Genomic DNA, 26,622 nt, shown 5'->3' with positions numbered 1-26,622 from the left:
TTTTTCTCTTCCTGATTCAGTTTTTGTTTCTAGGAAGTTATCCATTTTTCTAGGTTGTCCAATCTGTTAGCATATAATTGTTTGTCATATTTTCTTAGAATCCTTTTTATTCAGCTGTCACTACTTCCCTTTCATTTCTGATTTTATTTGGAAACTTTTTTTTTTTTTTGAGGGATCTGAATAAAGATTATCCCTGTCTTTAGAAATAGTTTGACATCTTTTAGTTTAAAAAGGAGAACAAAATATAAATGTATGGGGTAATGGACAATTTATTAAAGTTGATGGGAGGCTGGTGGCGTGGTTCAGCCAGTGCAACTTTCTGTTCTGTCTGGTGCGGTAGCCGCTAGCAGCATGTGACTAATGAGCACTTGGAATGTGGCTAGTGTAGCTAAGGAACTGCACTTTTTATTTTATTTTAACTTGATTTAATTTAAGCATAAATAGCCTCATGTAGCTGCTAGCTACTGTATCAGACAGTAAAATTCTGGCTATTTGGACATCAGCTGAATGTAAGTTTTATGAAAGATGCTTTAATTTGGAATTACATGCGGGTACACAGTATCTTACTAGTATTTAGGGCTTTTAAAAACCTGCCCCTTTCCACTCTCCAAAGAAGCATGTGCGTGCCAGTGCACATAACCATCCTGTGCTCAGCAAATCAAGTAGCTGCAGGCAACTGCGCGGCTCCTTCTCTTTCACCTTTGCTCCCTCACCTGGATACCTACCCCCGCCCCTTCGCCCGGCTGACACCAGCCTCATCAAAGACTGAGTTTAGATATTCCCTCTTCTAAGGAGCCTTTCTAAGAATTTGTTAGGTGCCCCTTCATGATCTCCCAAGCTCCTTGGGAGGCTGCCTTGTGATGTCTGCTTGGTCTCCGTGGTCAGAATCTCGGCACCCTGAGGTGCAGGGGCCAGAACTGTTTCATTCCCCATCCCCAGGGCTCAGGTCTGTGCCTAGTCCATTATAAAGGCTCAATATTTATTGAATGAGTTAATCTAACAGTCACATGCTATCATGTGGGGAGTTTTCCAGAACCCCCACCCCAAAGTAACAAATTAAAACCAAGCTTTTTATATATAGGTTGTCATTTTGTGTACTTTTTGTGGAACTAGATGATGCAAAGTTTGGGATATTCTTGTTTTTATTTGTATTGACTCACATCCCTGGATCTGCACCTAATGACTTCTTTACTTAGCCGACTGCCACCAACATCATTAGTAGCTGCTATCTTGTCACAAAAGCATCATCAGACACTACTCCTGGTTCCGAGAACTTAGGGACACACAAAAAGGGACAAGGTTCCTCCTCTCTGCTACCCCACTTGCTACTAGGAAAAAATAATCAGTCAGCCGAGAAACATAATACTTTCAGGTGGTGAAACAGCAAATGAAACAGACCGTTCAGACACTCACTGTATGTCAGAGACCGTTCTAAGTGGTTTACATGTATTAATGTCTTCACAAGCCTATGTCTTTCATTTATCCTCAGGAAACAGGCACAAGGGGTCAAGTAACTCAATCAAGGTCACAAGGAGTGGAGCCAGAACTTGAACCCCGATATTTGGTTCCAGTCTGTGGCATGACAACAATGTTGCCCACAGTCGTGGTGTCAGGAGGGGTGTTTTTAATTAGATGCTCGGGGAAGACTTTTCTGAGAAGGTGAATTCAGCCTTACAGAGAGCTTGGGCTTTACAGCATTCCTACTAGAGAAAGTCCCAAACAGGTTTGGCAAGTTTAAAGAACAGCAGCCAGGCCTGCCTGCTTAGGACGTATTAAAGGGGGGCTGGGGCTGGGTGCAGTGGTGAGAGATGGACTCAGGGCCATCAGAGCAGGCACTGTCTTCCCTACTGGAGCTGTGTAGGTGGGTCCACAGCACCCAAATGAGGGCCGCAGTCAGCAGGTAAATAAAGCAACTATTGCGTAGCAAAGGTACAGTTCTGCTCACAGTCTCGGTTGTTGACGGATAAGTGTAAGATATTAGCTGTAATCTCAGCACATGCGTTATCTTAGCTATGGTTGTAGAAACAAACAAAACTCTTCTTGGCAGAAGCTAAAGAACTCAGCATCCTGCTGCTGATTTTCTTACTGTGATCATGGTAAACCACTGATACGCAGCCTGTAATCTCTGATTAAAGGGGAGACATGACAGCAAAAGCAGTTCGCTTTAAAATGCTTTACACTCCGAGAGAAGAACGGGCTGGGAGTAAACTGCAGCCGGTGTGTGAAGCACAAGCGCCGAGCCGTGAGAGCCGCCTTCGCGCCCGGTGCACTTCGAGATCGCGGCCAAGCACCTCGTCGCCTGTTTTCCTCGGTCATCAGGAAGCCTGCACATACTTGGTTGGAAGCACAACTCACCCGAGGACAAGAGTGGCCAGAGCCGTCTGACATTCTGAGTAACTTTGTAAACTGATCTGTGACCCATGACAGACTAATATGTGACTATTGACATGGGATGGAAGTGACCCAACATTTGGCGAGGGAGCCCCTTCTCGCCTTCCTGCCACACGGTGCTTGCAACAGGAAGCGAGCTTGCACGACAGTTGGATAAGCCAAGGAAACTATGAGAGCCGAGGAAAAACTTGGAAATCACCGCACATATTTAATTAATCCCTCTGTTAGATGTTAACGAGTTAACAGCGAATGCATTTGCCTGACATCCTATCTTATTTGTGTCATTCTGAAGCTGAATCTGGATGGAGGGCCTTGCTCTAATTTAACACAAATGGTCCTTTGCTATTTTTGCCCCCAGGCTCCCCTCCTCCACCCCCAGCATCTGTTTGGAGTAGTAACTTGGATGCTACAGAAGGCAAGTTTGGTTCACAGAACAGAAATGTTTACCCATTTGCAGGCTTCTGTAGTTTGTTTCTGCATGAAGGCACCAAATATTTGCAAACTCAGACTTTACAAGGTAAATAAACTATGCTGCTGTTGCAGCCTTCTAAGAAAGCCGTGTTTATCTGCCCGCCTCATGCAAACAGTGATCATTTATTGATCTCTTAATGAATGCCTGTCACCAAGCAGTGTGATTTACCTGATATAATCCCAAGCAATGCTAAAAAGTAGACTTCTAGGTCATTCTCATTTTACTGGTGAAGAAACTAAGGCTAAGGGGGGAAGGAAGGGAATGCAAATGGTTCAAGGTTGCAAAGATTTTAAGGTGTGGAGTCAGACTCCAAATTCCAGCTCTTTTTCCCTTTGCTCCACATAGACTCTTCATTCATAACCAGATACTTTTGAGTCAGTAATTACACTTGTAGAGTTAGCACTGTGCTCGGTGATCCTGCAGATAAAAATGGAAGGAAAAAGAAATGTCTCTGATAATAAGACATCGCTCTTATATAACCAATACATCAAATACAGGGTTGAATTAGGGCAGAGGTCACAAACCCAAATGTCCACAGCCACTAGACTAACAATGTAATGAGGGACGTGGACAGTAGGGAAGGGTGGGCACTGCGATGAACTAAAGAGCATATACCATACCTGTTGCCTATAGGGAGGGATCCTCATCTCCACCTGTTGCTAGTGGGGGTGCATTTCTTGCAGTATCCCAAGAAAAAGAATTTTCTGAGACTTGCACAGGAGAACAAGAGGTTTTTATTTGCATGGAATCAAACCCTTGAGTTTCCAAGGTCTCATTTCCCTTTGTCCTGCCAAGAAAGAAGTCCCATTTTGCCTTTAGCAGGGCTAACATCAGAGCCAGTGTCTAGAGTTTCCTTTCCATGTTAGGGCATAGTCCAATCCAGCATCAGGCTAGCTTAGTTTGTGTTTCCCACTGCAGCCCATCAGTCCATTGCGTGTAGGGACCACATGGCCATGGGCCATATGGGCAAATGCAACAGAGCCAAGAGAGAGTCCAGAGCCAAGAGCCAGAAGAGAGAATTCCTTTATTTAGGGGATTTATATATATTCCCAACTTTTCGAGGGCTTGCAGTGGCCCCACCCATTCTGGCCAATGATCTCTGTTCCCAGTTTTGACTGACAGGTACCTTTCCTGCATCACCCTGACTTCACTGCACATGAGTCCATCTCCTGTTTGTCCAGTTCCTTCCCCCGCTGCTCTACAGATAATGGGCCAGTGGTTTCCTGGGGAGTGTGAAGTTGCAGCTTCCTGGTGAAGCTGCCCAGATGACACACCTATAATGTTTGGCTTTCCCCTTTGCTTCTTTCCTATTATTAACTAATTACAGTGCTATCATATCCTCAGGGGGCAGCCATAGCTGGTGACCAATAGTTGTATAAACAAAACAATTTCCGACTTCTTTTGAAAAATGGAATGAAATGACAAAATTGGGTTCAAATTCCTACAGGGAAAAAAAGTGTTAACAGAGTTGTACAACAAAACCTGCTGATAGGAAAGTTTTCAGCAAGATGGTGGAGTAGAAGTTTCCAGTGCTTGTCCCCTCGTAGAAACATCAATTCGAACCACCATTCATGCATGAATAAACCTTCACAACAGCTAAGCTAAGTGAACTAAAGACTTAAATGTAATAGTGGACATTGTAAAAATATAAGAAGAGACTATAGGGGAAATGCTGCTTGACATTGGTCTGAGCAATGAATTTCTGGATATGACCCCAAAAGCACAGGCAACAAAATCAAAAATAGACAAATGGAATTGCATCTAACTAAAAAGCATCTACACAGCAAAGGAAAGAATGAACAAAATGAAAAGACAACGTACAGAATGAAAGAACATATTTGCACACTGTACATCTGATAAGTGGTTAATATCCAAAATATAGAAGGAATTCAATAGCAAGAAAACAAATACCCTGATTTTAAAATGTCCAAAGGACCTGATTAGGCATTTCTCGAAAGAAGGCATGCAAATGGCCAACAAGGATATGAAAAAATGCTCACCATCACTAATCATCAAGGAAATGCACGGCAAAACCACAATGAGGTATCACCTGACACCTGTTAGAACAGATATAAAAGAGATGGGGAGATAAGTATTGGGAAGGACGCTTGTACACTTGGTGAGAATGTACAGTCATTACTCAAAACAATGTGGAGGTTTCTCAAAAAAAAAAAAAAAAAAAAATAGAACTGCCATCTAACCCAACAATTTCCCTTCTGGGTATATATCCAAAGGAAAGGAAATCAGGGTCTCACAAAGATAGCTGCACACTCCCATGTTCATTGCAGCATCATTCACAACAGCCAAGCTATGGAAACAACTGAAGTGCCCATCAGCGGATGAGTGGATAAAGAAAATGTGGTATACACATACAGTGGAATATTATTCAGCCATTAAAAAGGAGGGGATCCTGTCCTTTGCAACAGCAAGGATGAGCATTTTGCTAAGTGAAATAAGCTAGGCACAGAAGGACAGATAATGCATGATTTCACTTATATGTGGAAAAAAAATCATACTCATAAGAATCAGAGAGTAGAATAGTAATTGCCAGGGACTAAAGGGTGGGGGAAATGGAGAGATGTTGGTTAAAGGGTACAAACTTTCAGTTATGCGGGATGAATAAGTTCTGGAGGTCTCAGGTGCAGCATGGTGACTATAGTTAATAGTACTGTATTGTATACTTGAAATTTGCCAGGAGACTAGGTCTTAAATGTCCTCACTACATATGCAAAATATATGGCAACTATGTGAAATGATAGATATATTAATTAGCTTGGTTTTGGTAATCATTTCACAGTGTGAACATATATCAAAATAAATATATACAATTTTTAATTGTTAATTATACCTCAATAAAAGGTGGGGAGGGAAACCCTATCAAAGGCCAGGTTGTGCCTACAGGCACCAGTTTGTAGTCTATTCTAGAAGACTGGTTGTCAAACTCTATAAATTGAGACTGAAGGTCTGAGTTTGGTACAGGTGTCTACACCTTTAAGCCTGATACTCAGCCAGGTTGAAGATGGGCTCCAAGGCGCCTAACTGGGTTCCGATGCTGTGCAGCACCGTCAAGAAACATGTTTATTGCTACGTATGTACCAGGCTCTTACACAAGCTTGCTGTCTTTCTACACAAGAAATTGTATTCTGCATCACAATAAATAACCTGTATGTCATCCCAACTCATAAAAAGAATAGAATTACAGAAGTAGAAGGGCCCTTAAATGATCAAGTCCAATCTCTTAATAAGTAGGTGAGAAAACAAAATGCTAGGCAAGAATGATTGGCTGCTAAGCAGTTGTGAGACTTTGGGCAATTTCTTTGTTCTTTCTGGATCCTATTTCCTTTCTCTGTAAAATCAGGGGGATGAAGTACATAATTGCTAACATCCCATAATCCTGTGATTATTTTCCTTGGTTTTACCTTAAGGCAGGGAGTGAGGAGGGGCAGGAGAAGATAAATAACAGAGGAAAATTGGGAACAGCAGTTTCCAACATGGTGTTCATCTCTGGCTCTTCCACACCACCCCTGGGAGACCTTGGAAGGTCCAGTCAGTCACCCAGCCCTCGGTGCAGCTACCCAATGGGTTGACGCCACGTGGTGTGTACTTCATCACCTCTGTAACAGCTGGTTACTGGCATGGCTTCCAGCTCCAGCTGTCTTTTTAAAAAATGAATGCTGTTAGTTCCAAGGTGGGCAGGGCAAGGTAGGGTGGAGGGCTTGACATAACCCATCAGCACTACAGTAACAAGTATAAACATATGTCTTCCTGATGCTCTGCATCAGCAGGCAGCCGCCTTGGGAATGCAGGAGCACCATTTATTTCCAAGCTGATGGCTCCAGTATCTTGCAAGTAGAACAGACACTATTCATGCAGCGCCAGCTGAGTTACAGGACCCGTGTCAGCTGTTCCTCCTAGGAAAATCACTATTTTCAGCAAGTGTATATTAAGCATCAACTACGTAAATTCCTTCCTGTCCAAACTTAGGAACCAAATAAATTTGGATAGTGAGAAAATTTAAATAGCAAGGGACAACAATAATGTAGTGATTATTGATTTTCAGATGGCAAGGAGTTAGAGTTTTGATAGCAAGGGGTACTAATCTTGAAAATATTCACTGTAATTGATTTGATACTGAGAGTTAATTTTTTCTTTTAATTTTATTTTTCAATTATAGTTTACATTCAGTATTATTTTGTATTAGTTTCAAGCATACAGCATAGTAGTTACACTTTAAAAGTGTTTCCCCCAATGTTTCCAGAACCCATCTGGCACCATACATAGTTATTAGAGTATTATTGACTATATTCCCTATGCTATACTTTATATCCCCATGACTGTTTTGTAGCTACCAATTTGTACTTCTTAATCCCGTCACCTTTTTCACCCAGTCCCCAACCTCCCTCCCCTCTGGCAACCATCAGTCTGTTCTCTGTGTCTGAATCTGTTTCAATTTTGTTTATTTTGTTCTTTAGATTTCACATGTAAGTGAAATCATATGGCTTTTGTCTTTCTCTGACTGATTTATTTCACTTAACATAATACCCCATGCTGTCACAAATGATAAGATTTTATTCTTTTTTGTGGCTGAGTAATATTCCATTGTATAGATGTACCACAGCATTTTTTATCCACTCGTCTTTTGATGGGCACTTGGGTTGCTTTTATATCTTGGCTATTGTAAATAATACTGCAGTGAACATAGGGGTGCATGTATTTTTTCGAATTAGTGACTAGGGTTTCTTTGGATATATACTCAGAAGTGGAATCACTCTGTTATAAGGCAGTTTCATTTTCTGAGGGCCCTCCATACTGTTTTCCATAGTGGCTGCACCAATCTGCATTCCCATCAGTAGTGCACGAGGGCTCCCCTTTCTCCACACCCTCACCAGCATTTGTTGTTTGTTGTTTTATTGATGGTAGTTATTCTGACAGGTATGAGGTGTTCTCATTGTGGTTTTAATTTGCATCTCCCTGATGATGAATAACATTGAGCATCTTTTCATGGTTCTCTTGGCCATCTGTATGTCTTCTTTGGAGAAGTGTTTATTCAGGTCCTGTCCATTTGGTAATTGGATTGTTTGGTTTTTTCAGTGTTCATTTATATGAATTCTTTAAAAATTTTAGATATTAACCCCTTATCTAATGTATCATTGGCAAATATCTTCTCCCATTTGGTAGGTTGTCCTTTGGTTTTGTTGATGGTTCCCTTTGCTGTGCAAAACCTTTTTAGTTTGATGTAGTCACATTTTTTTTTGTTTGTTTCCCTTGCCTGATGAGATATATCAGAAAAAAATATTGCTAAGAGAAATGTCAGAGTTTACTGCCTATGTTTTTTCCTAGGAGTTTTATGGTTTTGAGTCTTACATTGAAGACTTTAACCCATTTTGAGTTTACCGTTGTATATGGTGTAGGAAGGTGGTCTAGTTTCATCTTTTGCTTGTATCTCTCCAATTTTCCCAGCACCATTTATTGAAGAGACTGTATTTACCTCATTGTATGTTCTTGCCTCCTTTGTTAAATATTAATTGATCATATAGGTGTGGGTTTATTTCTGGGCTCTCTGTCCTGTTCCATTGATCTATTTATCTGTTTTTATGCCAATGCCATGCTATTTGGATTACTATGGCCTTGTAGTATAGTTTGATATCAAATAGTGTGATACCCCCAACATGTTCTTTTTCTCAGGCTTACTAAGGCTGTTTGGGGTCTTTTGTGGTTCTATATAAAATTTTGGATTATTTGTTCTAGTTCTGTGAAATACGCCATTGGTATTTTGACAGGAATTGTATTGAATCTATAGATTGTTTTGGGTAGTATGGACATTTTAGTGATGCTAATTCTTCCTATCCATTAGCACAACGTATGCTTTCATTTATTTGTATATTGAGAGTTTAGATTTCCATACTTGAATACCTATATCTGTAATACTTAGGCTCTTTAAAAAAGAAATTTGAAGCAAAGACGGCCTAGTAAGAGTTGACAAACTGGATGTTAGCTAATGTGTGCTCATTATATAATTTTCGAGTCTTGTCTAAATTTTTTGACATATTTCACGATAATACCAGGCATAATATAACGTATCAAAATAGTTTATCCTTCACTGTTACAGGAGACAGAGAGTCCCTACAACTTGGGTTCAGCTAGTTTTCTATAACAGATTGGCTCTTACAGCTTTTCCCTTCAAAACCTTCTGTGTTCCTCACTATACAAGAGCTTTGAATATTATCCTCAGAGGTGGTCTGCCATAGTAGAAGTGTCCTTAAGTGCAGGCACCAATGTGTTGCTTGCTCTATGTCTTCCTTAATTCCAAACATGTTGCCTTCTCTCTAGCTCATTCATTAATTCCACAAAGATTTACAGAACACCTACCATGTGCCAAACACTGGGTATACAAAAACGAGCAACATAGACACAAGCCCCAGGTTTACGGAGTGAATAGGAGCCATGGGCAGTAAGCAGACAGCTACACAATATACCATCAAGTAATGATGAAGGCTCTACAGAAAAGTAAAGCTGACTGACATGGAGAATGACCAGGTTTGCTTTGTTCATAGGGTGGTTTGAAGAGGTGGCCGTTGGGCAAAAACCTAAATGCAGTGAGGTATCTGGAGAAAGGACATTCTAGACCAGCAGTTTTCAATCTTTTTCACCTCACGGCACACATAAACTAATTACTAAAATTCTGCGGCACACCACAAAATATGTTTTTTGTCGATCTGGCAAAAAAATAGATATAATTCTGATTTATTCACACTGAATGGCTATTGTTCTGTTGGCTGTTGCCATTTTTAAATTTGACAATCTAAGGGAAAAAAGAGGTCAGTGCCCCTGGCTGAATTAGTCAGGTATTGCATGTTTTCAACATTCTTTTGGCACACCGGTTGAAAATCGCTGTTCTAGACACAAGAAACAGCAATCACAAAAGTCCTGAGGTGGGAGCTTGGCTGTCCTGTTGATGGAACAGCAATGGAGCCAGTGTACCCTTCAGTCAAAAGGGGTAGAAGATGGGTAGAGAGGCGACCAGGGGCTGGATTTAGATTGAACTGGACTGCAAAGTTGTTTGAAATCCATATTTCTTGTTCTGTTATTACTCATCTTGTAATAATATGGCGTGAATGTGGCCTGTTCAAAGCGATGCTTTAGAAAAATGACTTTGGAGCAAGAGAGGGTAGGCACTGCCCACAGGGAGATGGGAGAGGAAGCCACTGCTTTATTCTAGGCTTGGGATGATACATGACAAAACTGGAATCAGAACACAGGGAAGGACAGAGTTAGGAGCTCCAGAGATCAGTTGGATGTTGAAATTTGTCAACGTTGTTAACCGCATAATACTGCATTTGGTAGGATGTTATTTAGAGAAAATGGAAATTTGAGGTTGGGAGCACAAATTTGAATACTGAAATTGACATTAAAAACACACAACTCTGATGGGTATGAGTTATGACTGTCTCCTTCCAGACCTCTAGCATGCACCCCCTCTTCCAGAGGACGTTGACGTGACATGTGGAGGAGGCCTGTTATTAGCAGACACAGCACTAAAACCTGGAAAGATCTAGGGGGGAAGGCTGGCTGCGTGGTCCCATGTGAAGTTGGTGGAAAGTCTGGTTTCTGTTAAATCCAGACATACTAGCTCTCTCAACTTGGTCCCTCACAATTAACCAACAGCCATGATGGTCGTCATGTGTTTTCCAAATGGAATCCTTCCTTTGAAATGATTCTCAAGGAAAGACTGGAGCAAAGAGGATTGTGTGACACAAGACTGTCAGAGACCTCCTTCCTTAGTCTTCCCTCGATGAGAAAGTCTTCATGACCAAGCTGCTGGTACGACCATGCAGCTTTAACACGTGGCCTTTTTGGTTGTCAGGGCATGTTTAGCTATTGGAGCGACAGAGAAGATGGGATGTCACTTATCACCCTCCCAAAGGTATGTGGTGTACCTCTGGCATACAGGATATGCCATGGCTGTTGCAAAGCAGAGCAGCCCAGCTGTGCCCTGCAAGTACTTGCAATACAGTAGAAGGGGGAACACAAGAGCATTGTAGGGTGAACCTGAACTAGCTTAGTAATGTCCAGAAAGGCCACATTCCAGAGAGGAGGCGAGCCAGTCATCTCCAGATCCGTGGAGCTTTCTCAGTGACACCATTGGTGTGAAAATCGAGAGGGGAAGCCAGAAGGATGACTCTGGTTTTAGCATCACTTAACCCCAGCCTTCATTTCTAGAAGATCTGGGTTTATGGGTGTCTCTCAGTGTCCTATTCCATATGAAGTGGCAGTAAAGGGTAGTTGGCAGGAGGTTAGCACTTATGTTAAGCCAGCCCAGAAGTGTTTTGTTCTTAAGAGTCAGACCTTATGAGTCAGTTATTTGGGCTGCTAGCCTACTCTCTGGAACCCTTCTTTTCTTTTTGAGCTTTATTGGGGTATAACTGATAAAATTGTAAGATATTTAAGGCCTATAACGTGATGATTTGACTACATCTACATAATGAAAAGAGTTTCCTATTGAGCTAATGAACATGTTCTTCATCTCATAGATTTACCCTTTTTTTTATTTTTTATTTTTACAAATGCATTCAAGTTCTCTCTTAGTACATTTTAGTTATACAATGCAGTATTTCTGGAACTTTTCCTGCATCCTAATGGGATGTGCGTTGAAGGGCGAGGGAAGGCTGTGTGATACAGAAAGTTTACTAAAAGTGTCCATCGAATAGGACTGCTGTGAGAGGCAGATGCGATTTTGCAGATAGGATGTTGCGCACAGTGTCCAGGACGTAGGAAACAGTGAACAACTGTTCCTCCAGGTGGGGCCGGTAAAGGTAGGTGGGGAGAAAAGGAGAGAGACATCTATTGGTCAGGCTCAAACTGCTTGGATTAGTTGACAGATGTTCAAATATAGATTTTGGCTGCTCATTAAAACTGTGTGTATTTATGAGCATTTGTGGATTTACCCTTTTTTTTTAAATTAATACTAAAATTTATACAATAAGCTATGGTAAACATGCCAGCCATTTTTCTATTAATACATTGTTTAAAAAATAAAAGCTTTTTAGATGTATATGCCCTTCTGAGAATAGGCATAGCCATGTGTTGGACAGAATCAGCTCACAAGTCTCAACCCAATGTTGAATTGTAAGCCACTGTATTCTGGCCTCATGAGATTTGGGCTGTTGAAGTCATCAAGTAGTTATTTCAATAGAAATATTGTTAATTAGCCAAATAAGTAATTTTCATCACTATGTTATTAATATCTCTTTAAGAGCCACTAGAATGGCATAATCTATACCAGTAGAGACAGTTTATAGTTTAAGTGCTTTGAAGAAGGGACTGAGACAATTTATCTTTGTGTCAGTAGCATAAACCATTGCATATGGTCAAAACAATGTTGGCTGATACTATTTTGGAGCCAAAATTCATTAGTATAAGTGAAAGAAAGGGATAATTTGTTTTGAGCCTACTGGAGTATTTGAAGGAGCTGAACATCCCAAGCTAGGAAAGAGCAAAGAGGCAAGCATTTCTGAGAACTTCTGAAAAGCAAGAATTTTGGACTTTTTCCCCCCTAGTCCATCACTATCAGTGTGACTCAGAAAGCCATGGAGACGGAGAGTGCACGGAGACTCTACCTGCCCAGCTGAGGTCAGGGGTCACCTGCATCAACACCTCGGCCAGTGATGTAGCTGCTTGTACCACGGGCAGGGTGCTCGGTGAGCACCTGTGGAGCAGCCTTGGAGCGATCTGCCCACGTGTTCACTGGGAGGAGGTGGGCCTTCGCCTGTCCCATCTAAACTGATGGCCAGCATGTGGCTCAGGAGCTCTAGTCCACAGTCGTGGGGTGTTCTGCCATATGCCCCAGAAAGTCCACTTTCTGTCTCCCAGCAGTAACCATCCATTTATTCCTGGAAGGCCGATCAAAAGTACTGTTTGCCCCGCGCTCCTGCCTCTTTTCAGTGGAGTGCAGGTGGATAAGAGATCTGGTGTTCAGAGTGGACCAAAGTGGGATTTAAACATTTTGACCCGTGAACATTATGGATCCAAATAGGGTCCTTGAAGAGGAGCAGTCTAGCAACTTCCTTCCAACGTGCCATCTCACTCTTATATTGAGCATTTTCCTTCATTCGTTGTCTTTCTGCTGTTCCATTTATCTTAATTTTGGTTGCTTCTTCCCAAAATCCTAAAATATCATCATGCGATGGTTTTTCTCAAACATTTCCTCGGCCTGCCTTTTCACTTCGTGGATGCTTTCTTCCCCCGCCCCCAAACCCGGGACCGCAGACTTGTTTCATAGCAGCTACACTTTCTTAAGCTTCCGTTGAGTCTGAATTGAGGTTTCTCCTCTGGGTGGCCTCATACATGTTGGACAACAAATCAGTTATTCTTTAGTGCTGCTGTTTGGACAGGATAATCGTGTTTTGTTTTTTTCAAAAAATGTGATCTCTTGACCAGAGTCACAGTATTTTTTGGTGCTGCTGATTGGAGATAGGTTAAAAATTACAAAGTGAAACTTAATTGACATTATTTGATTATAGCACTTTAAATTTATTGATAACCACAAATATATGTCTTTGCCAGTATTTCCCCGGCCAGCTTCATGGGGGCTACTTTGTTATTCTGTCAGTTAACCCTTACTAAAATTAGAAATAGAATATTGATACTGGCCGCGGGGATCCTTTTCAGTATTAGTTCAAGGTATTTCTCTGAGATATATTATCTCGCTTGAAGCTCTGGTTCACTTTCAGCAAACAACATTAATCCATTAAGTCTTTTAGTTCTTGATTATTTAACAGGTATAAGTGCTGGGATACAAGTCACCTAAGACATGGACCCTGCCTTCGGAGAGCTTGTCGCCTCCTAATTTTCATTGATCTTAAAGGCTGTTCACTCTAAACTTAGAAAAAAATTGTGCGTTCATACCACCACTGAATTAATCTGTTTCTGGAATCTGCACTCTCCCTTTTTCTGTTAATTCTAAAGCCTTTGATAGAGTTTAAATATGACCTATGGGGGGGGGGGGGTGTTTAAAAGGGAAACTGAGGGAATTTCTTGAAGCGTGCTTTACACCTGACACGAGTCCTTTGGGAATTATCCTGTCCACTGAAATCTAAAAGAAGAAACAACTGCTAATAAATAAAACATTTTATCTTATAGTATCTCCTTTTCAAAAGTATAAATGGTAAAATATAATCTGAATAGAATACTGACTCTTGGTCAATATCCATTTAATTTTTAAACTTAGCAGTTAAATTATATGACTGAGTTTCTAGCTAGGTCTTTCAAACAAGAAAAGATTGAACACATAAGAAGTGAACAGTATTATGAGCAGACCTTTTGGTCCAGAGGGGACACAGCCAGTTCTTTATCTCTGGCTCCCTTGGTCTTCTGAGGAAAGGAGTCCCCTTGGGTGGGGAGTTGGGGTCGGCTCTCAGCTAACGTCACCCATGGACTTGGGGCCTTTCCTGTCCTTCTCTCGCCTAGGGGAAACCTAAGTGTGTCCTCATGCTCATTCCCCTCCTCAGCAGGTCACTGGGTCTCTGATTCCCTCCTCTCCCTCACCAACCTCTTCCCTCCTGAGTTCTGAGTTGCCCATCTCTTAATTCCATCAAGGCTTCCCCTGCACCCACCAGGAAAGGGCTTCTTCTCGGGGACAGTGCCCATCCTCAGCAAAGCCGCCCATCACCTCCCGCTCTCGAATTAGTTTCCCCATTCTCCTAACCCTTTCCGTTACTTTCTCTCATAGAACCCTGCTTTTTTTTCTTTATACTTTACACCAAAGAGTATTTCATACCCATTCATGATCTTCATTTAATTCCTGCTTCACCCATTTAATCAGAAGCCACAGGAGAGCACCAATCCGTCAGAACATCACCTGTGCTCAGTAACTCCAAATGCTTCACACGTCCTACAAATACACAGACGACTCCTTTTTGGATGTACTGGGTTTATATTTTTAAACCATACAATGTGTTTATTTGGTTACACTCCATGGTTTTCAATCAAGCTAAACCCCTCCCCCCAAAGAATATTTTTTTCTTTAATATCCAGCACTGTAAAATCCTAGTTTTGTTACAAAGAATTGTTCTATTGTTCTAGATTTTTGTCCATGTCACTCTGAACTGAAAAACAGAGGGCCGCGTGGGTCCCGTGTGTGTCCCAACATAGGCTGAGAATGATTTTTTTGTATTGCTTTCTCAGAACAGAAGTTTTCGCTCTGTATTTGAGTTGCCTGCAATTCTCTTGAAATGGAAGAAAAAAGAAAGCTTCCAAACTGGTTAGTCCAGTTAAGGCACTTAAGTGGTTTAAGCCTTTGATATGAGTTTAACCAAGTTAGGAAGTTACTAAGGCTGGAGGGCTTTCAAGAATAATTCACTTTTTTTTTTTTTTTTCCAAACAGTTAAATCTGTCCACTGTGTTGGGGACTGTAAATGGTGTCCCTTGGAGTGGTGCAGCTGGGGAGAGGCGAGGGCCCTGTTCAGGGGACAGGGGCCTGAGTCCCACCCGTGCCCCCAGTGGAGCTTGGCTCACAGTGGCTGAGGGGTCTGGAGGGTCGCAGGACGCATGCAGCGCTCTTCCCAGCCGCAGGGTGGGAGGGCTCCTGGTGTCTATGGACGTGAACATGTCACATCCCAGTGGTGGTGGCATGTCCTCAGCATCCCCGCCACTCCGCGTTCCTTCAACTCACTTATTCAACACACGTTTGTCGGCTAATAGCTATTGATCGGCTGCTGCTGTGTGGCACACACCAGGGACACCAGCGCAGCTCCCGCAGTGGCAGAGCGTCCCTTGAAATTGCACATCAGAGGTGGCCTGGGAAAGGCTGCAAAATAGACTGAAGCAAGTAGCCTGTGGCACGAGGTGATTTGAAGTGGGGGAGGGTAGTGTGAAACGGGGTCCTGGGTGCAGCCGCCCTGAGGACCATGGTGTTTAAGCTGGGGCGCAGGCGATGGGCCCCAGGAAGCCAAGCCAGTTTGAGGGGGAAGAAGGTGGCGGGGAAGGAGGTGTGTGCAACCTCTCTTAAGCGTGTGTGGGGGAGGAAACGTCACTTTGTCTTGACCCCCTATTAACCTAAACATGCAAAGCAAAGTGAGAGGCCACGAGCATTTATTTAAGATCCTAAAATTGCAGTCCCGGGGCCCAGAGTCGTGCAGAAGCCCAAGTTGTGTCCTGATTACAGGGTGAAGAGAGGGGCATTTGTGAGCCGTGCAAGGGAAACGGCTGCCTGAATCAAGGGAAGGCATTTCTGTCGGCGCTAACAAGTTGTTAATCTTTAGCTGTACACGCTGATTACTGATTCTATCTTCAGAGAGTCCACGATCACAGTCCTTGCGGCCAGGATGTCTGCTTTCCTGTTGGTTTTGCAAACAATTATATAGTATAAGACGACGTTGCTTTGGCTCAGTCCAAAGGTTATGTCGTCTAGTTCAAACTTTCCAAAGATTCAGGGAGCAAGACACTCGAGCGTTTCCTCTGGAATGGCTCCACTGTGCCAACCTTTCACACCTCCTAGGATCTTGGCTGAGATACGCCTGTAATAGAACAGATTTAAGGTGATGGCTTGGCCCATTTCCAGGACTTGCTCAGCTTTCCTGAGCATCTCCCATGCATACAGGAGGTATCCATGTTATTAAGCATCTGTTTGTTTTTCCCCTGTTAATTTCGTTTTTCTTTTTTTATTGCAGGGGGTTCTCAGCCAAGAACCTAGAAGGATAGAGGGGAAATTATTTTTTCCTTCCCCCTAGCGCCAGTATTCGCTTTCCCACTTACTGTCTTAGCCCCGGTTTCCTCATCCGCAAGCTGGGGGTGACAGGAGCTGCAGCTGCCGATGGTGCAGGTAAAATGAGGTGCTCCGTGCGGAGTGAGCGCAGGGCCTGCACACGGCAAGCAGCCGCTGAACAGCTGCGGGAAGCAGCACCCCTGGCGCCGTTAACGGTCTCTTTGTGTTTGGCTTTTTAGTCAGGTCTCATAAGGACACGAAAAAATGAATTCCTCATCTCGCCATTACCTCAGCTGCTGGCCCGGGAGCACAACTACAGGCCACCTGCAGGCCACCACCCTCACGTACTGTACAAGAGGACCGCCGAGGGGACCGTCCAGCGCTACCGTGGCTCCCCGGGCTCCAGCCGCAGCCACCCTGGCCGACCCCCAGGTCAGGCGCCCCCCACGGAGCGGAGTCAAGAAAGAGCGCAGCCCCGTCCAAGGGGGCAAAAGCAGCATTTTTGTGGACGACGCAAGAAATGTATGTAAGGAAACTTTTTCTCGTTCTGTTCTTACGTGGGCCCTCGATAGCTTTCCTTGGTTGCCAGCGGGTATGCTGACTTTGCAGGTTAAGTTGGGGCTACACGGAGCACCCCCAGATTTTAGCCTTGGAGATGAGACAGACATCAGCAAACACTAGGTGATCAGTTCTCAGTTTTTCTTGGGTAAACTAGAGAAGATTTTAATGGTTTTTTTTGTTGTTGTTCTTTTAGCATCTCCTACATTTTAGGCACAGATTCCAATGTTATCTCTGGGCTCATGAGAGAAGTTCCCAGTCTCCCAATAACTAAAGAAGTCAGAGGTGAACCCTCAGGGGTGGCTGGGTGTTCCTTTTAAGGATTTGAAGGAGACACTTCCCAGGAAACAAGAACATTGGCACCTGAGTGGAGGTGGCAGTGAATTAGCTGGACCCATGGGCATGGTTTGCTGAACCAGGCACAGCCTTCTGCATTTTCTAGACCAGCAGTGTTCAGTAGAAATATAATGCCAGCCTCAACTGTAATTTTAAAATGTCCTAATATCCTCATTTTTAAAAAATTAAAAATAGTTAATTTTAGTAATATAGAGTTAATAAGATATTTTGTTTAACCCAGTATATACATAAAATATCATGTTGACATGTCATCAATGTAATAACTTATTATTTTTATATTAGGTTTTGGAAATCTAGTATTTATTTTGCACTTAGAAGACAGTTTTAACTGAGATGATAAACTGTCATCAGAAATGCTTAATCTGTAAGATTTCATAAAATTTAAGGTTGAAAAAGTAGATTTACATATTCAAGTTGTTCCAAATATACTTACATTTTTAATAACTGAATCAAGTGTTGTTTTTTTAAATATAAATGTGAATTAAATTTAAAATTAACGTCCTCCGTTGTCACCAACCACATTTCAAAGGCTCAGTGGCCACAAGTGGCAAGTGAGTTGGACAGGCAACCAAGTGATGGTTCCACCCCCGAGCAGGGAAGCTTCTGTCACTGAGATGTTGACCGGGAGCAATAACGAAAGACAGTGTTTTACCATTTTAATTGGTTTTTGCATTTGAAGTGTTATTGAAACATTCTCTTTTAGAGACACCCATTTGGCATGGATCTATAGTAATAGTAGTAGTAATAATTTTAATGATAATCATAGTGGCAATGAGATATGAAAACTGAACTCAAGGTCACTCACCAACATGGCCAACCTGAGGTTTTAAGTCCACCTCTAAATGGCTTGCTCTTTTAATTTCACTCTGTAGAGAGTGGACGTCACTATTTTAAATATACCAGTTGTTAAATACTAAAATAATTCTATATTAGTCTACATAGTCATTGTCCTGAGCTTTCCAGATGCCCTTTACCTTCCCAGCCACCCTTGGACTGTCACTGTCCATTCACTAAAGGGATCGTGCCTGGCCCAACGGGCACGTTCAGGGCTCTGCTCAAAGGCTATGGCCAGTAACCATTCTGTTAAGGTGGTGTCCACACCTTACCTGTTAGGAAGTATTTATACTTTTAAATATCCACCTGACTTTGCTGTTTCCCCATAACTAAATCAGTATCAGGCCAAAGACCTGATTGACCGCTTATTTTGTGCTACATCAAAGTTTGTGTTGACGAAACAAGAGTATAAGACTTAAGCAATGTTCTACAGGATATATATTTCTAAATTTTATTTAGGAAGTAATACATAAAGGGTTATCATGAATTCACATGCAAAGAATGATGTCTTTCTGCAGGGGTTTTTTAGCAATAAAATGAGCATTTTCTGTTTTTAAAGACTATTCTCACAAAATTAATTTTTCTTGACCCATTAGAATTGTAGCTTTTCTTTTACTCATTAGAGCATTTTGAGTTATTGAACCCAGCCAGCCACCCACCCATTCTTCTATTCATCCATCCAATCTCCTATTGAATGAATCTTTCTTGACCACAACCTAGGTGCCAAGCCCCAGGACAGGCAATGACAGTCACCGATCAGTAGATGAGTGAAGTGTTGGTTACATAGTCCTGCTCCCCTCATTTAGATTTCTGTCTCACCCAAATGTTCTGTACTGATATCCCTTCCAAATGCTCTTGTGTTCATTGTAGATGCCCCCAAGCCTCCTGCAGAGGACACCTATCTCAGGTTTGATGAATACGGGAGCACGGGGCGGCCCAGAAGATCAGCTGGGAAGTTACAAAGGGGCCTCAACGTGGAAACCCTTGTGGTAGCAGACAGGAAAATGGTGGAAAAGCATGGCAAGGCAAACGTCACCACTTACATTCTCACAGTCATGAACATGGTAAGGGAGGCTGTCAGGGCTCCAACCCTCTGACTCTCCAAAACAGCTCGAAAGCCTAGAATTCTCTTGGGTGGGTTGATTAGTAGACGCAGCCATGTGTTTTTATTGAAAAAGATTGAGTTTTGAGGAAATTGGCTTCATCGTACATATATTTGGTAAAATTAAAGCCTTTATACGTACAAATATTTCTCATTGGTTTCCCCCTTCCCCAGTTTTGGAAATTTTCAGATTCTGTTTATTTTTTACTTCAATTGTTCCAACAGGTTTCCAGCCTATTTAAAGATGGAACCATTGGAAGTGATATAAACATTGTAGTAGTGAGCCTCATCCTCCTGGAACAGGACCCTGTAAGTGAAAAACTGAATCTATTTCTTCGTTCGGATACGCTTATTAAACACCTACTATGTACCAATCATGTACTTTCTGGTCAATAAAAATTCCCATTTGAAAATATGCTGACCCTAACCTCTAGAAAAGTACATTCTAATAGGATTGTGTATTCAAATAACTGAAACATTATAAAATAATTATCTATTACATGTGTATAATATATATGCATATATACACAATGACACATAAAATAAGATTGAATATGCATGTATAATATAAATGCAACTGTAAAATATAAATTTTACATTATATCCAAAAATATAAATATTATATAGATTTAAGGGTTAATTGGATTCTGAAAGTTGGATAGGCTGGGTAATAGCAAGTATATGCAAACGGATAATTTGAAAATAAGCCATCAGAAAATTCTTGTAGGAAACCTCCTGTCTCCCCAGCAGCATCTTGGGTACTTACAGAGAATAAACGAGGAATATTTAACTGCTCTGAATTAATTACAGTGAGGTGCAAGACAAAGACACAGGGTAAATTATAAAATCAGAACATATAATAAAATGTTAAAGTGCACGACACTCACTGCTTTGTGCTGTTTTGATGTTAAAGCTGTATTTTTCTGAGTTGGGGATTACCAATTAAAGAGACTATTTTTAAAGTCCGCTGTGGCTTTTTATCTTTATCTCTAGCTCAATAATGAATGTATAAAGCAGGGAGGCAGAGACAAGGCAAAAAGAACCTAATTGCCCAGCTGTGTAGAGCTGCAGAGGTTAACAACTTGTCCAGTGATTCTTGGAATTTTAGAAAGGTAGAAAGGGGGGGAGGGTGCTGTTTGGGAGACGCTTTTGTCTTAACCTACCCCTTACACTTTGCTCAAGGACATTGAAGCCAGCGGCATCCTAACCCACTCATAACTGAAGATCTTCTCCAAAAACCCTCAACCTGACCCAACTCAATAATTGTAAGGAAACGTTTTGATAAATAATTATTTTAAGGGTAGGTTCTACCTTACCCTTTCGAATCTTGTAACCGTGTTCCTTCATCCATTCAGTGAGCTTTCATTTGATTGCTCGGTTGGTTGGTCGGTTGATTGATTGATTGATTGATTGACTGTAACCTATGATATACCAAGCCCTTTGCTGGAAATTTTGACATAGGGGTAGCTAAGGTACTCACTACCTTTCCCATGCTCTATTGAAGAGGCATTGAACTTTATCACCATTAATTTATCATTATGTTCTAACAAAGTACTTTTGTAAAGGTGGTACCAGCAAGAGATGCACAAGGATGTTCCAGTCCAACGTCAGGTTACTTGTAGAAATATAATTGGTCATAAACTACACTACTGAAACTCTATATTCACTTTAAATATTGTGAGCATTTACCCAAAATAGCTTTTAGGTTTTTCTCTCTTTTTTTTCTTTCTTTTTAACCAATTGTCATCAACCTTAGCTCAAGTTTTTTCCTCTACTCACCTTCCTCCCTGGAAACATGCTGCTTCTGTGTTTGCCTGTGGAAATGGACTGACTCCGCATTCTCATCGCTGTGACAAATTCACCCTCTGATTTGTGTGGCTTTCCCGCAGGGAGGATTATCGATCAACCATCATGCGGACCAGTCTCTGAACAGTTTTTGTCAGTGGCAGTCTGCCCTCGTTGGAAAGAATGGCAAGAGGCATGACCATGCCATCTTACTCACGGGATTTGACATTTGTTCCTGGAAGAATGAGCCATGCGACACTTTAGGTACGGCATGAACAGATGCTTTGCGCACACCCCTGTTCACTGAAAACACAGTATGGAATTTTTCTGCTGGGTGGGTGGCCCTTAAGCTCGTTAATAAGGAGACTTAATATTCACATTGTGACGTATCCTCACTGTAGCCTCTTGTGAGTGTCGTTCTATTTAACTGAGCTCAGCTTGCAATGGGGAGCCCCTTTCTGTATTTTTTTGTTTAACTCTATGGATGCTCACTGAGGCACGAGATCAATTGTTTAACTAGACAAGCTGTGGTTTATTTTGTAAGCATCATGGCTGCAGAACTGGGTAGCTGAAGAGAATTTGATTGGTCTCCATGGTTCTTACCTGTACTCCTAGGTAGGAACATCTCCTTTAGAAAGTCACTTGACCTTTGAAGGTCTCAGGTCTTCTATATTTGTACACGATAGTGTGTAGGCACTGAATCTTTTGCATCTCTACTATATGTTCTAGTGTATTTTGCCACAGATAGTAGGAACTCAACAATTTTTTAATGACTTAATGGTCCCCTAGATCAGTATTGGTGGTGGTGGTGGTGGTGGTGGTGGTGGTGGTGGTGGTGATGGTGCCACCCATGATACGTGCATTGGGTTCCCTAGAAGATCTCACACCATGACTGCAAGGTGGGTGCAGTCAGTTCACAAGTGTGCATTTAATACTAACTGGGTCCACAGCCTTGTTCTAGTTACAAGGACTCAAAACTGGGAAGAAAGACATTCACCACTATCATGTAGTTCAAGATGCAATCAAGGACTGGCTGGAATGATTTTATAACTGCTCTCGGAAGGAAGTCATTTTTGGAACAGGAATATTTATCACATTACAGTGAACAGGAGAAAATTGAATTTAATCTACTCACATTGTTCAGGCATTTTCATGTTATATGCTTTAAAAATAGACCAGAATGTGTGTCCTCTTAGAAAACAAACCTTGAGCTTTGATAATATTACTGTTGTGTGAGCATTTTTGCATTGGTTTAGCTATTGTTTCAGCAGCTCCTTTGACCCAAATAATAAACTTAGATAAGGTATATGAATGTTCTGTGATTTACTATCCAACGTGTAAAGCAAGAATTGCAATATTCAGACCAACTTCACAAGGTTGCTAGGAGTTTCAATTGATGATACTATCTTAAGAAGAAAGAAAATATTAAATACTGCATTTATCTATTTGGACACGAGAGAGAACCATATATCTCTAGTGTTTTACTGCCAAAGAAAACCCCAAACCCTTGAGTCCATTAAATTAAAACTGTGCAGAACATTTAGAGGACATAAGAAATGATGAAGTATTTGTGTGTGTTCCCTTTGGACTAACGTTTGAAATTGATCTTTCAATAGGCTTTGCCCCCATCAGTGGAATGTGTAGTAAGTACCGAAGTTGTACCATCAATGAGGACACAGGGCTTGGTCTGGCATTCACCATTGCTCATGAGTCAGGGCACAAGTAAGTGAAAACAGTTGGTTCATTCATTGGCATTCCTGTATTGATTACTATTGATCTAAGTAGAATAATTAGGATAAATCTTGTGTGGAGCTTAGAGTAGTGCCTGACTATAAGAAGGGCTCAATAAAGGTCATTGTTGATGTTGTGCTTTTTAAACAACAACGTTTAGTAGCCACACAGTATTACAGTTGCAACAATGAACTGCAGGTTGTTCAATGGATCCTCTGGTAACTTAGGCATTTGTTTATTTTCTTTCATGTTTTACTGAAGAGACTTTTAGTTTATTATACTAAGGAAATAATCATGGAGACATGTAAATTCCAAGAATGTTAATGACATGTTAATTATTTTAAAACTTTTGATGCATATTGTAGAGATTCTTTTAGTTGGCTTCATTGATGCACTTAATATTATTTTAATTGCTGCCAGCAAATCTTCCTTTTGTGAGAGTATAGTTAGAGATGAGGAATCAGAAGCCTAAGAGAAAGAATATGAATGTACTTTACGAGGCATATAATCTCATATGGATACAATTCTACAGAGAATTTTCAAACACTATTTGAGCAACAGCATCTACATTAAAAAAGCATACCGTTTTGCAAAAATGTCTATTTCAAGGGCAAGCTCTTTAGATGTATGAGTTCAGGATTGTTTATGTGTGTGCCTTATATTCAACATTTATATTGAATGCTCATTTTCAGAGCATCCAATTAACTTCTGACTTAAAAAATAAAAGCAAATGTCACCTATTCCACAACTATAATTTATATTTGATACTTTGGTGTTAGTATCTCATGAGCTAAATTTATTATCTCTAGGAAACTTGAATCTTGACCATTACTGTTATCTAACACTTTTCCAGAATTTTAAGTATGTACACATCTGCTTTCTAAGCAAGGTATGAATGAATCAATTTTACTATGATTGGTGGTGGTGCAAAAATGCCCATTAGGCACAAGACCCCTTTGTACAGAGCAGGAAATAAAATATCTATGAATGTCAAACGTGTGTCTAAATTTGTTTCACCAGCGTGAAATCCAAATTAACAGGTCTCTCACATTTCAAAATACTGGTTATTAAAAACTAATTATTCTTGGTTATGAGTTAAAGTTACCAAAATTGAAATCCAACGTAAGGAAAAACAAAGACATTCTGCAGATGGGGTGAGGAGAGAATGGCCAGAATTAGAAGAAAGAAAAGATATAAAATAAAATATACATACTCACACTCTAAATAACATAGCCTTATAGAGGTAAACTTTGAAACGGACATTTCATGAGATTTTGATATGACTTTTGACATGTGCTAAGGAAAATGTATATTATTTTCTAAAAAGCTGTTGAATCAAAATAAATTAGAAAATGGAACCTTTTTAAGTTCAATTTAGTTCAAACTTGGTTTTATTATGTTCATAAAACTCCAGTGAAATGCTCATTTAATTACCATTTCTTCTTTGAGTAAAGGCTTTAATCTCTCCTCACCCCATCCCCATACGTCTGATTCTTACCCTTTCCTCTGGTACTTCACATATAAATTTCCTTCTGTTTTTGACTTTCACAAATATACTTAGAAGGGGGCATCTCCCAGACTAACCCCCTTAGCTTCTTGGTTCGGTATAAAGAAGAATTGAATTAGGCAAAGCTGAGGAAGAGAAGATGCTTTCCCTGAGTATATGTTGCAAGTTACTAAATACCTATTTGTGAATCTGTCGCCTCTAAATAGCTGGGGCATTCACTGATACTATCACAGGATACAGTCATCTGGTATTACCTGCTTGATACATCGAGAGGAATGTTAGAAACCTGGCTAGTTCTAGGCACGAGTCGCAATAGAATCCCATCCGTGGTTATCACATAATTATGAATTTATATTATATTGTAATATATTATTTGGTGTAGGCTACCTTCAAGGGCTAACCGTGTTAACAAGGTTATATCAGAATGACACGTTTATTTCCGCAGGAATCCTATCTGCCTCATAAAAATATGTTCTTCAGAGGCAAATTATGCTCCTTCTCCTAAGTAGGTTAAGAATAATCTAAATTAATGGTAAAATTGATATCTGTCTACCCTCTGCCTCCTTAGAAAAACCACAAACAGCTCTTTTGTGTACTGAACTTTCTAGAGATGATTAAGCTAGCTCTTCTCCTCTTCACCACTGGAACATAGCGCGTCTTTCCGGCGAGGGTGTCGCATGTGGTGTACCCGCTACTTACTCTGCCAGTCAGGACATTTGGGAACCATCTAGGGGTCATGCACATGATCTCTAGAGAGTAAAGCACCTAAAATTAGTTTTACTCTGTGATTGCTAGGACCTTCTGTGGTGAAATGGGACAAATCAAAGCTTTCTCATAAAGTGCATTCCAAAAAAGTCCTTTATATGCCTTCAATAGGGGGGTTCCACCACTAATCTTTAAAGATGTTTGTGACTTAAGGGAGTTTCATTATGATCAGCGTTGGCGATTTCAGCTCATAAATGGCTCACGGTTAGAAGTGTGTATGTTGCGCTCGCTTTACGCGTGAACAGACCACAAACAACTTAAAATTGGCTCCTCTCCGTCCCTACCTCCTCCTCGCTCTGAACTTCCTTACCACACTTCTGTGATTGGTGGCAAGAAAGAAAAAATTTTGCTATTTGAAAAAAAAAGAATTTGACTCTCTCATCACTTCAGTTTAGCTTCAAATTCTTGACCTAAATTTTCTCTCTTAAAATAGCTAGCAGATATGCCATCCTCTTATTTCTGCAGCCAAGACATACTGTAACAAAGCCCCGGGCAGCCTTTAAAATGTTCTCCATGGGCTGCACAGCGCTGTAAGCAGTCGTCCGTTTGTGCCTTTCCCTTTCCTTGCACCCTTGGTCAGCTCCCATCCTTGGGCCCGTCCCTCCTTAGCGCGTCCCCCCCCCCCCCCCCCCCCGGCCGCGGTCAGGGAAACGGGGTGCTCAGCGCAGGCTCTGTCGCTTTGCCTTGTGCTTCAGCTTCGGCATGATCCACGACGGCGAAGGCAACCCCTGCAGGAAGGCCGAAGGCAACATCATGTCCCCCACGCTGACCGGCAATAACGGGGTGTTTTCCTGGTCTTCGTGCAGCCGGCAGTATCTCAAGAAATTCCTCAGGTGAGACAGGCCGCGAACAGTGCTCCAGAGGCGCGAACACCCGCCGGGGAGCCCCCGCCCCCGACGGGGACGCGGATGGGGGACGGTGTCACTGTTGAAAAGCCAGAGGGAAGGCCTGGTGTGGCGCTCTGCGCGCTCCACACGATGCCGCCTTCGATCCTCGCAGCAACCCTTTTCCCCAGAAAGAGAGGGGGCTGTGTGTGCAAGGTCCCGCAGCTGGTGGACTGCACACATAAGACTCACACTTAGGTCTGCTATGACCCCAGGATGTGTGACTATAACTATTACTCTGTAATCTCCAGAGATTGCGAGATATGTTGCATTTTTACTGTGACTAGTTATTTTTAACCTGATTGATCGATCGGGCGGTAAGAGGAGTAAAAAATGCTAACGTGATGTGCTGGATTTTAATGAATGGAGATGGTCTTGATTGGCTATTTTGTTTGGAATGGCGGGGAGCTAGCTGTATGTCCAAAAGCTATCCAAAGGGGTGATAGCGATGTAAAATTTTATTTTACTAATGAACTCTTAGGTTACATTAGTAAAGTGTGAATTAGAAAGGTAGTGCTACTTGATTCATCTTAA

The 26,622-nt window shown here is 41.5% G+C and overlaps 1 protein-coding gene across 1 annotated transcript in view; it reads left to right on the top strand.

Annotated features, from left to right (window-relative positions):
• ADAMTS18 (ADAM metallopeptidase with thrombospondin type 1 motif 18) overlaps positions 1-26,622 on the top strand; it is a 114,252-nt gene that overhangs the window by 30,458 nt on the left and 57,172 nt on the right. Inside the window, exons 2-7 of the mRNA XM_081118571.1 lie at positions 16,805-17,091; positions 19,185-19,378; positions 19,642-19,725; positions 21,306-21,465; positions 22,818-22,923; positions 25,900-26,037. Of these exons, the coding sequence (XP_080974697.1) occupies positions 16,830-17,091; positions 19,185-19,378; positions 19,642-19,725; positions 21,306-21,465; positions 22,818-22,923; positions 25,900-26,037 (944 nt within the window). The 5' untranslated portion in view covers positions 16,805-16,829. The remainder of the gene's footprint in view (positions 1-16,804; positions 17,092-19,184; positions 19,379-19,641; positions 19,726-21,305; positions 21,466-22,817; positions 22,924-25,899; positions 26,038-26,622) is intronic.

This window comes from Miniopterus schreibersii (assembly GCF_964146895.1).
Source record: "Miniopterus schreibersii genome assembly, chromosome: 18".
Lineage (NCBI taxonomy): Eukaryota > Metazoa > Chordata > Mammalia > Chiroptera > Miniopteridae > Miniopterus > Miniopterus schreibersii.
This window is presented reverse-complemented; position numbering and strand designations above follow the sequence as displayed.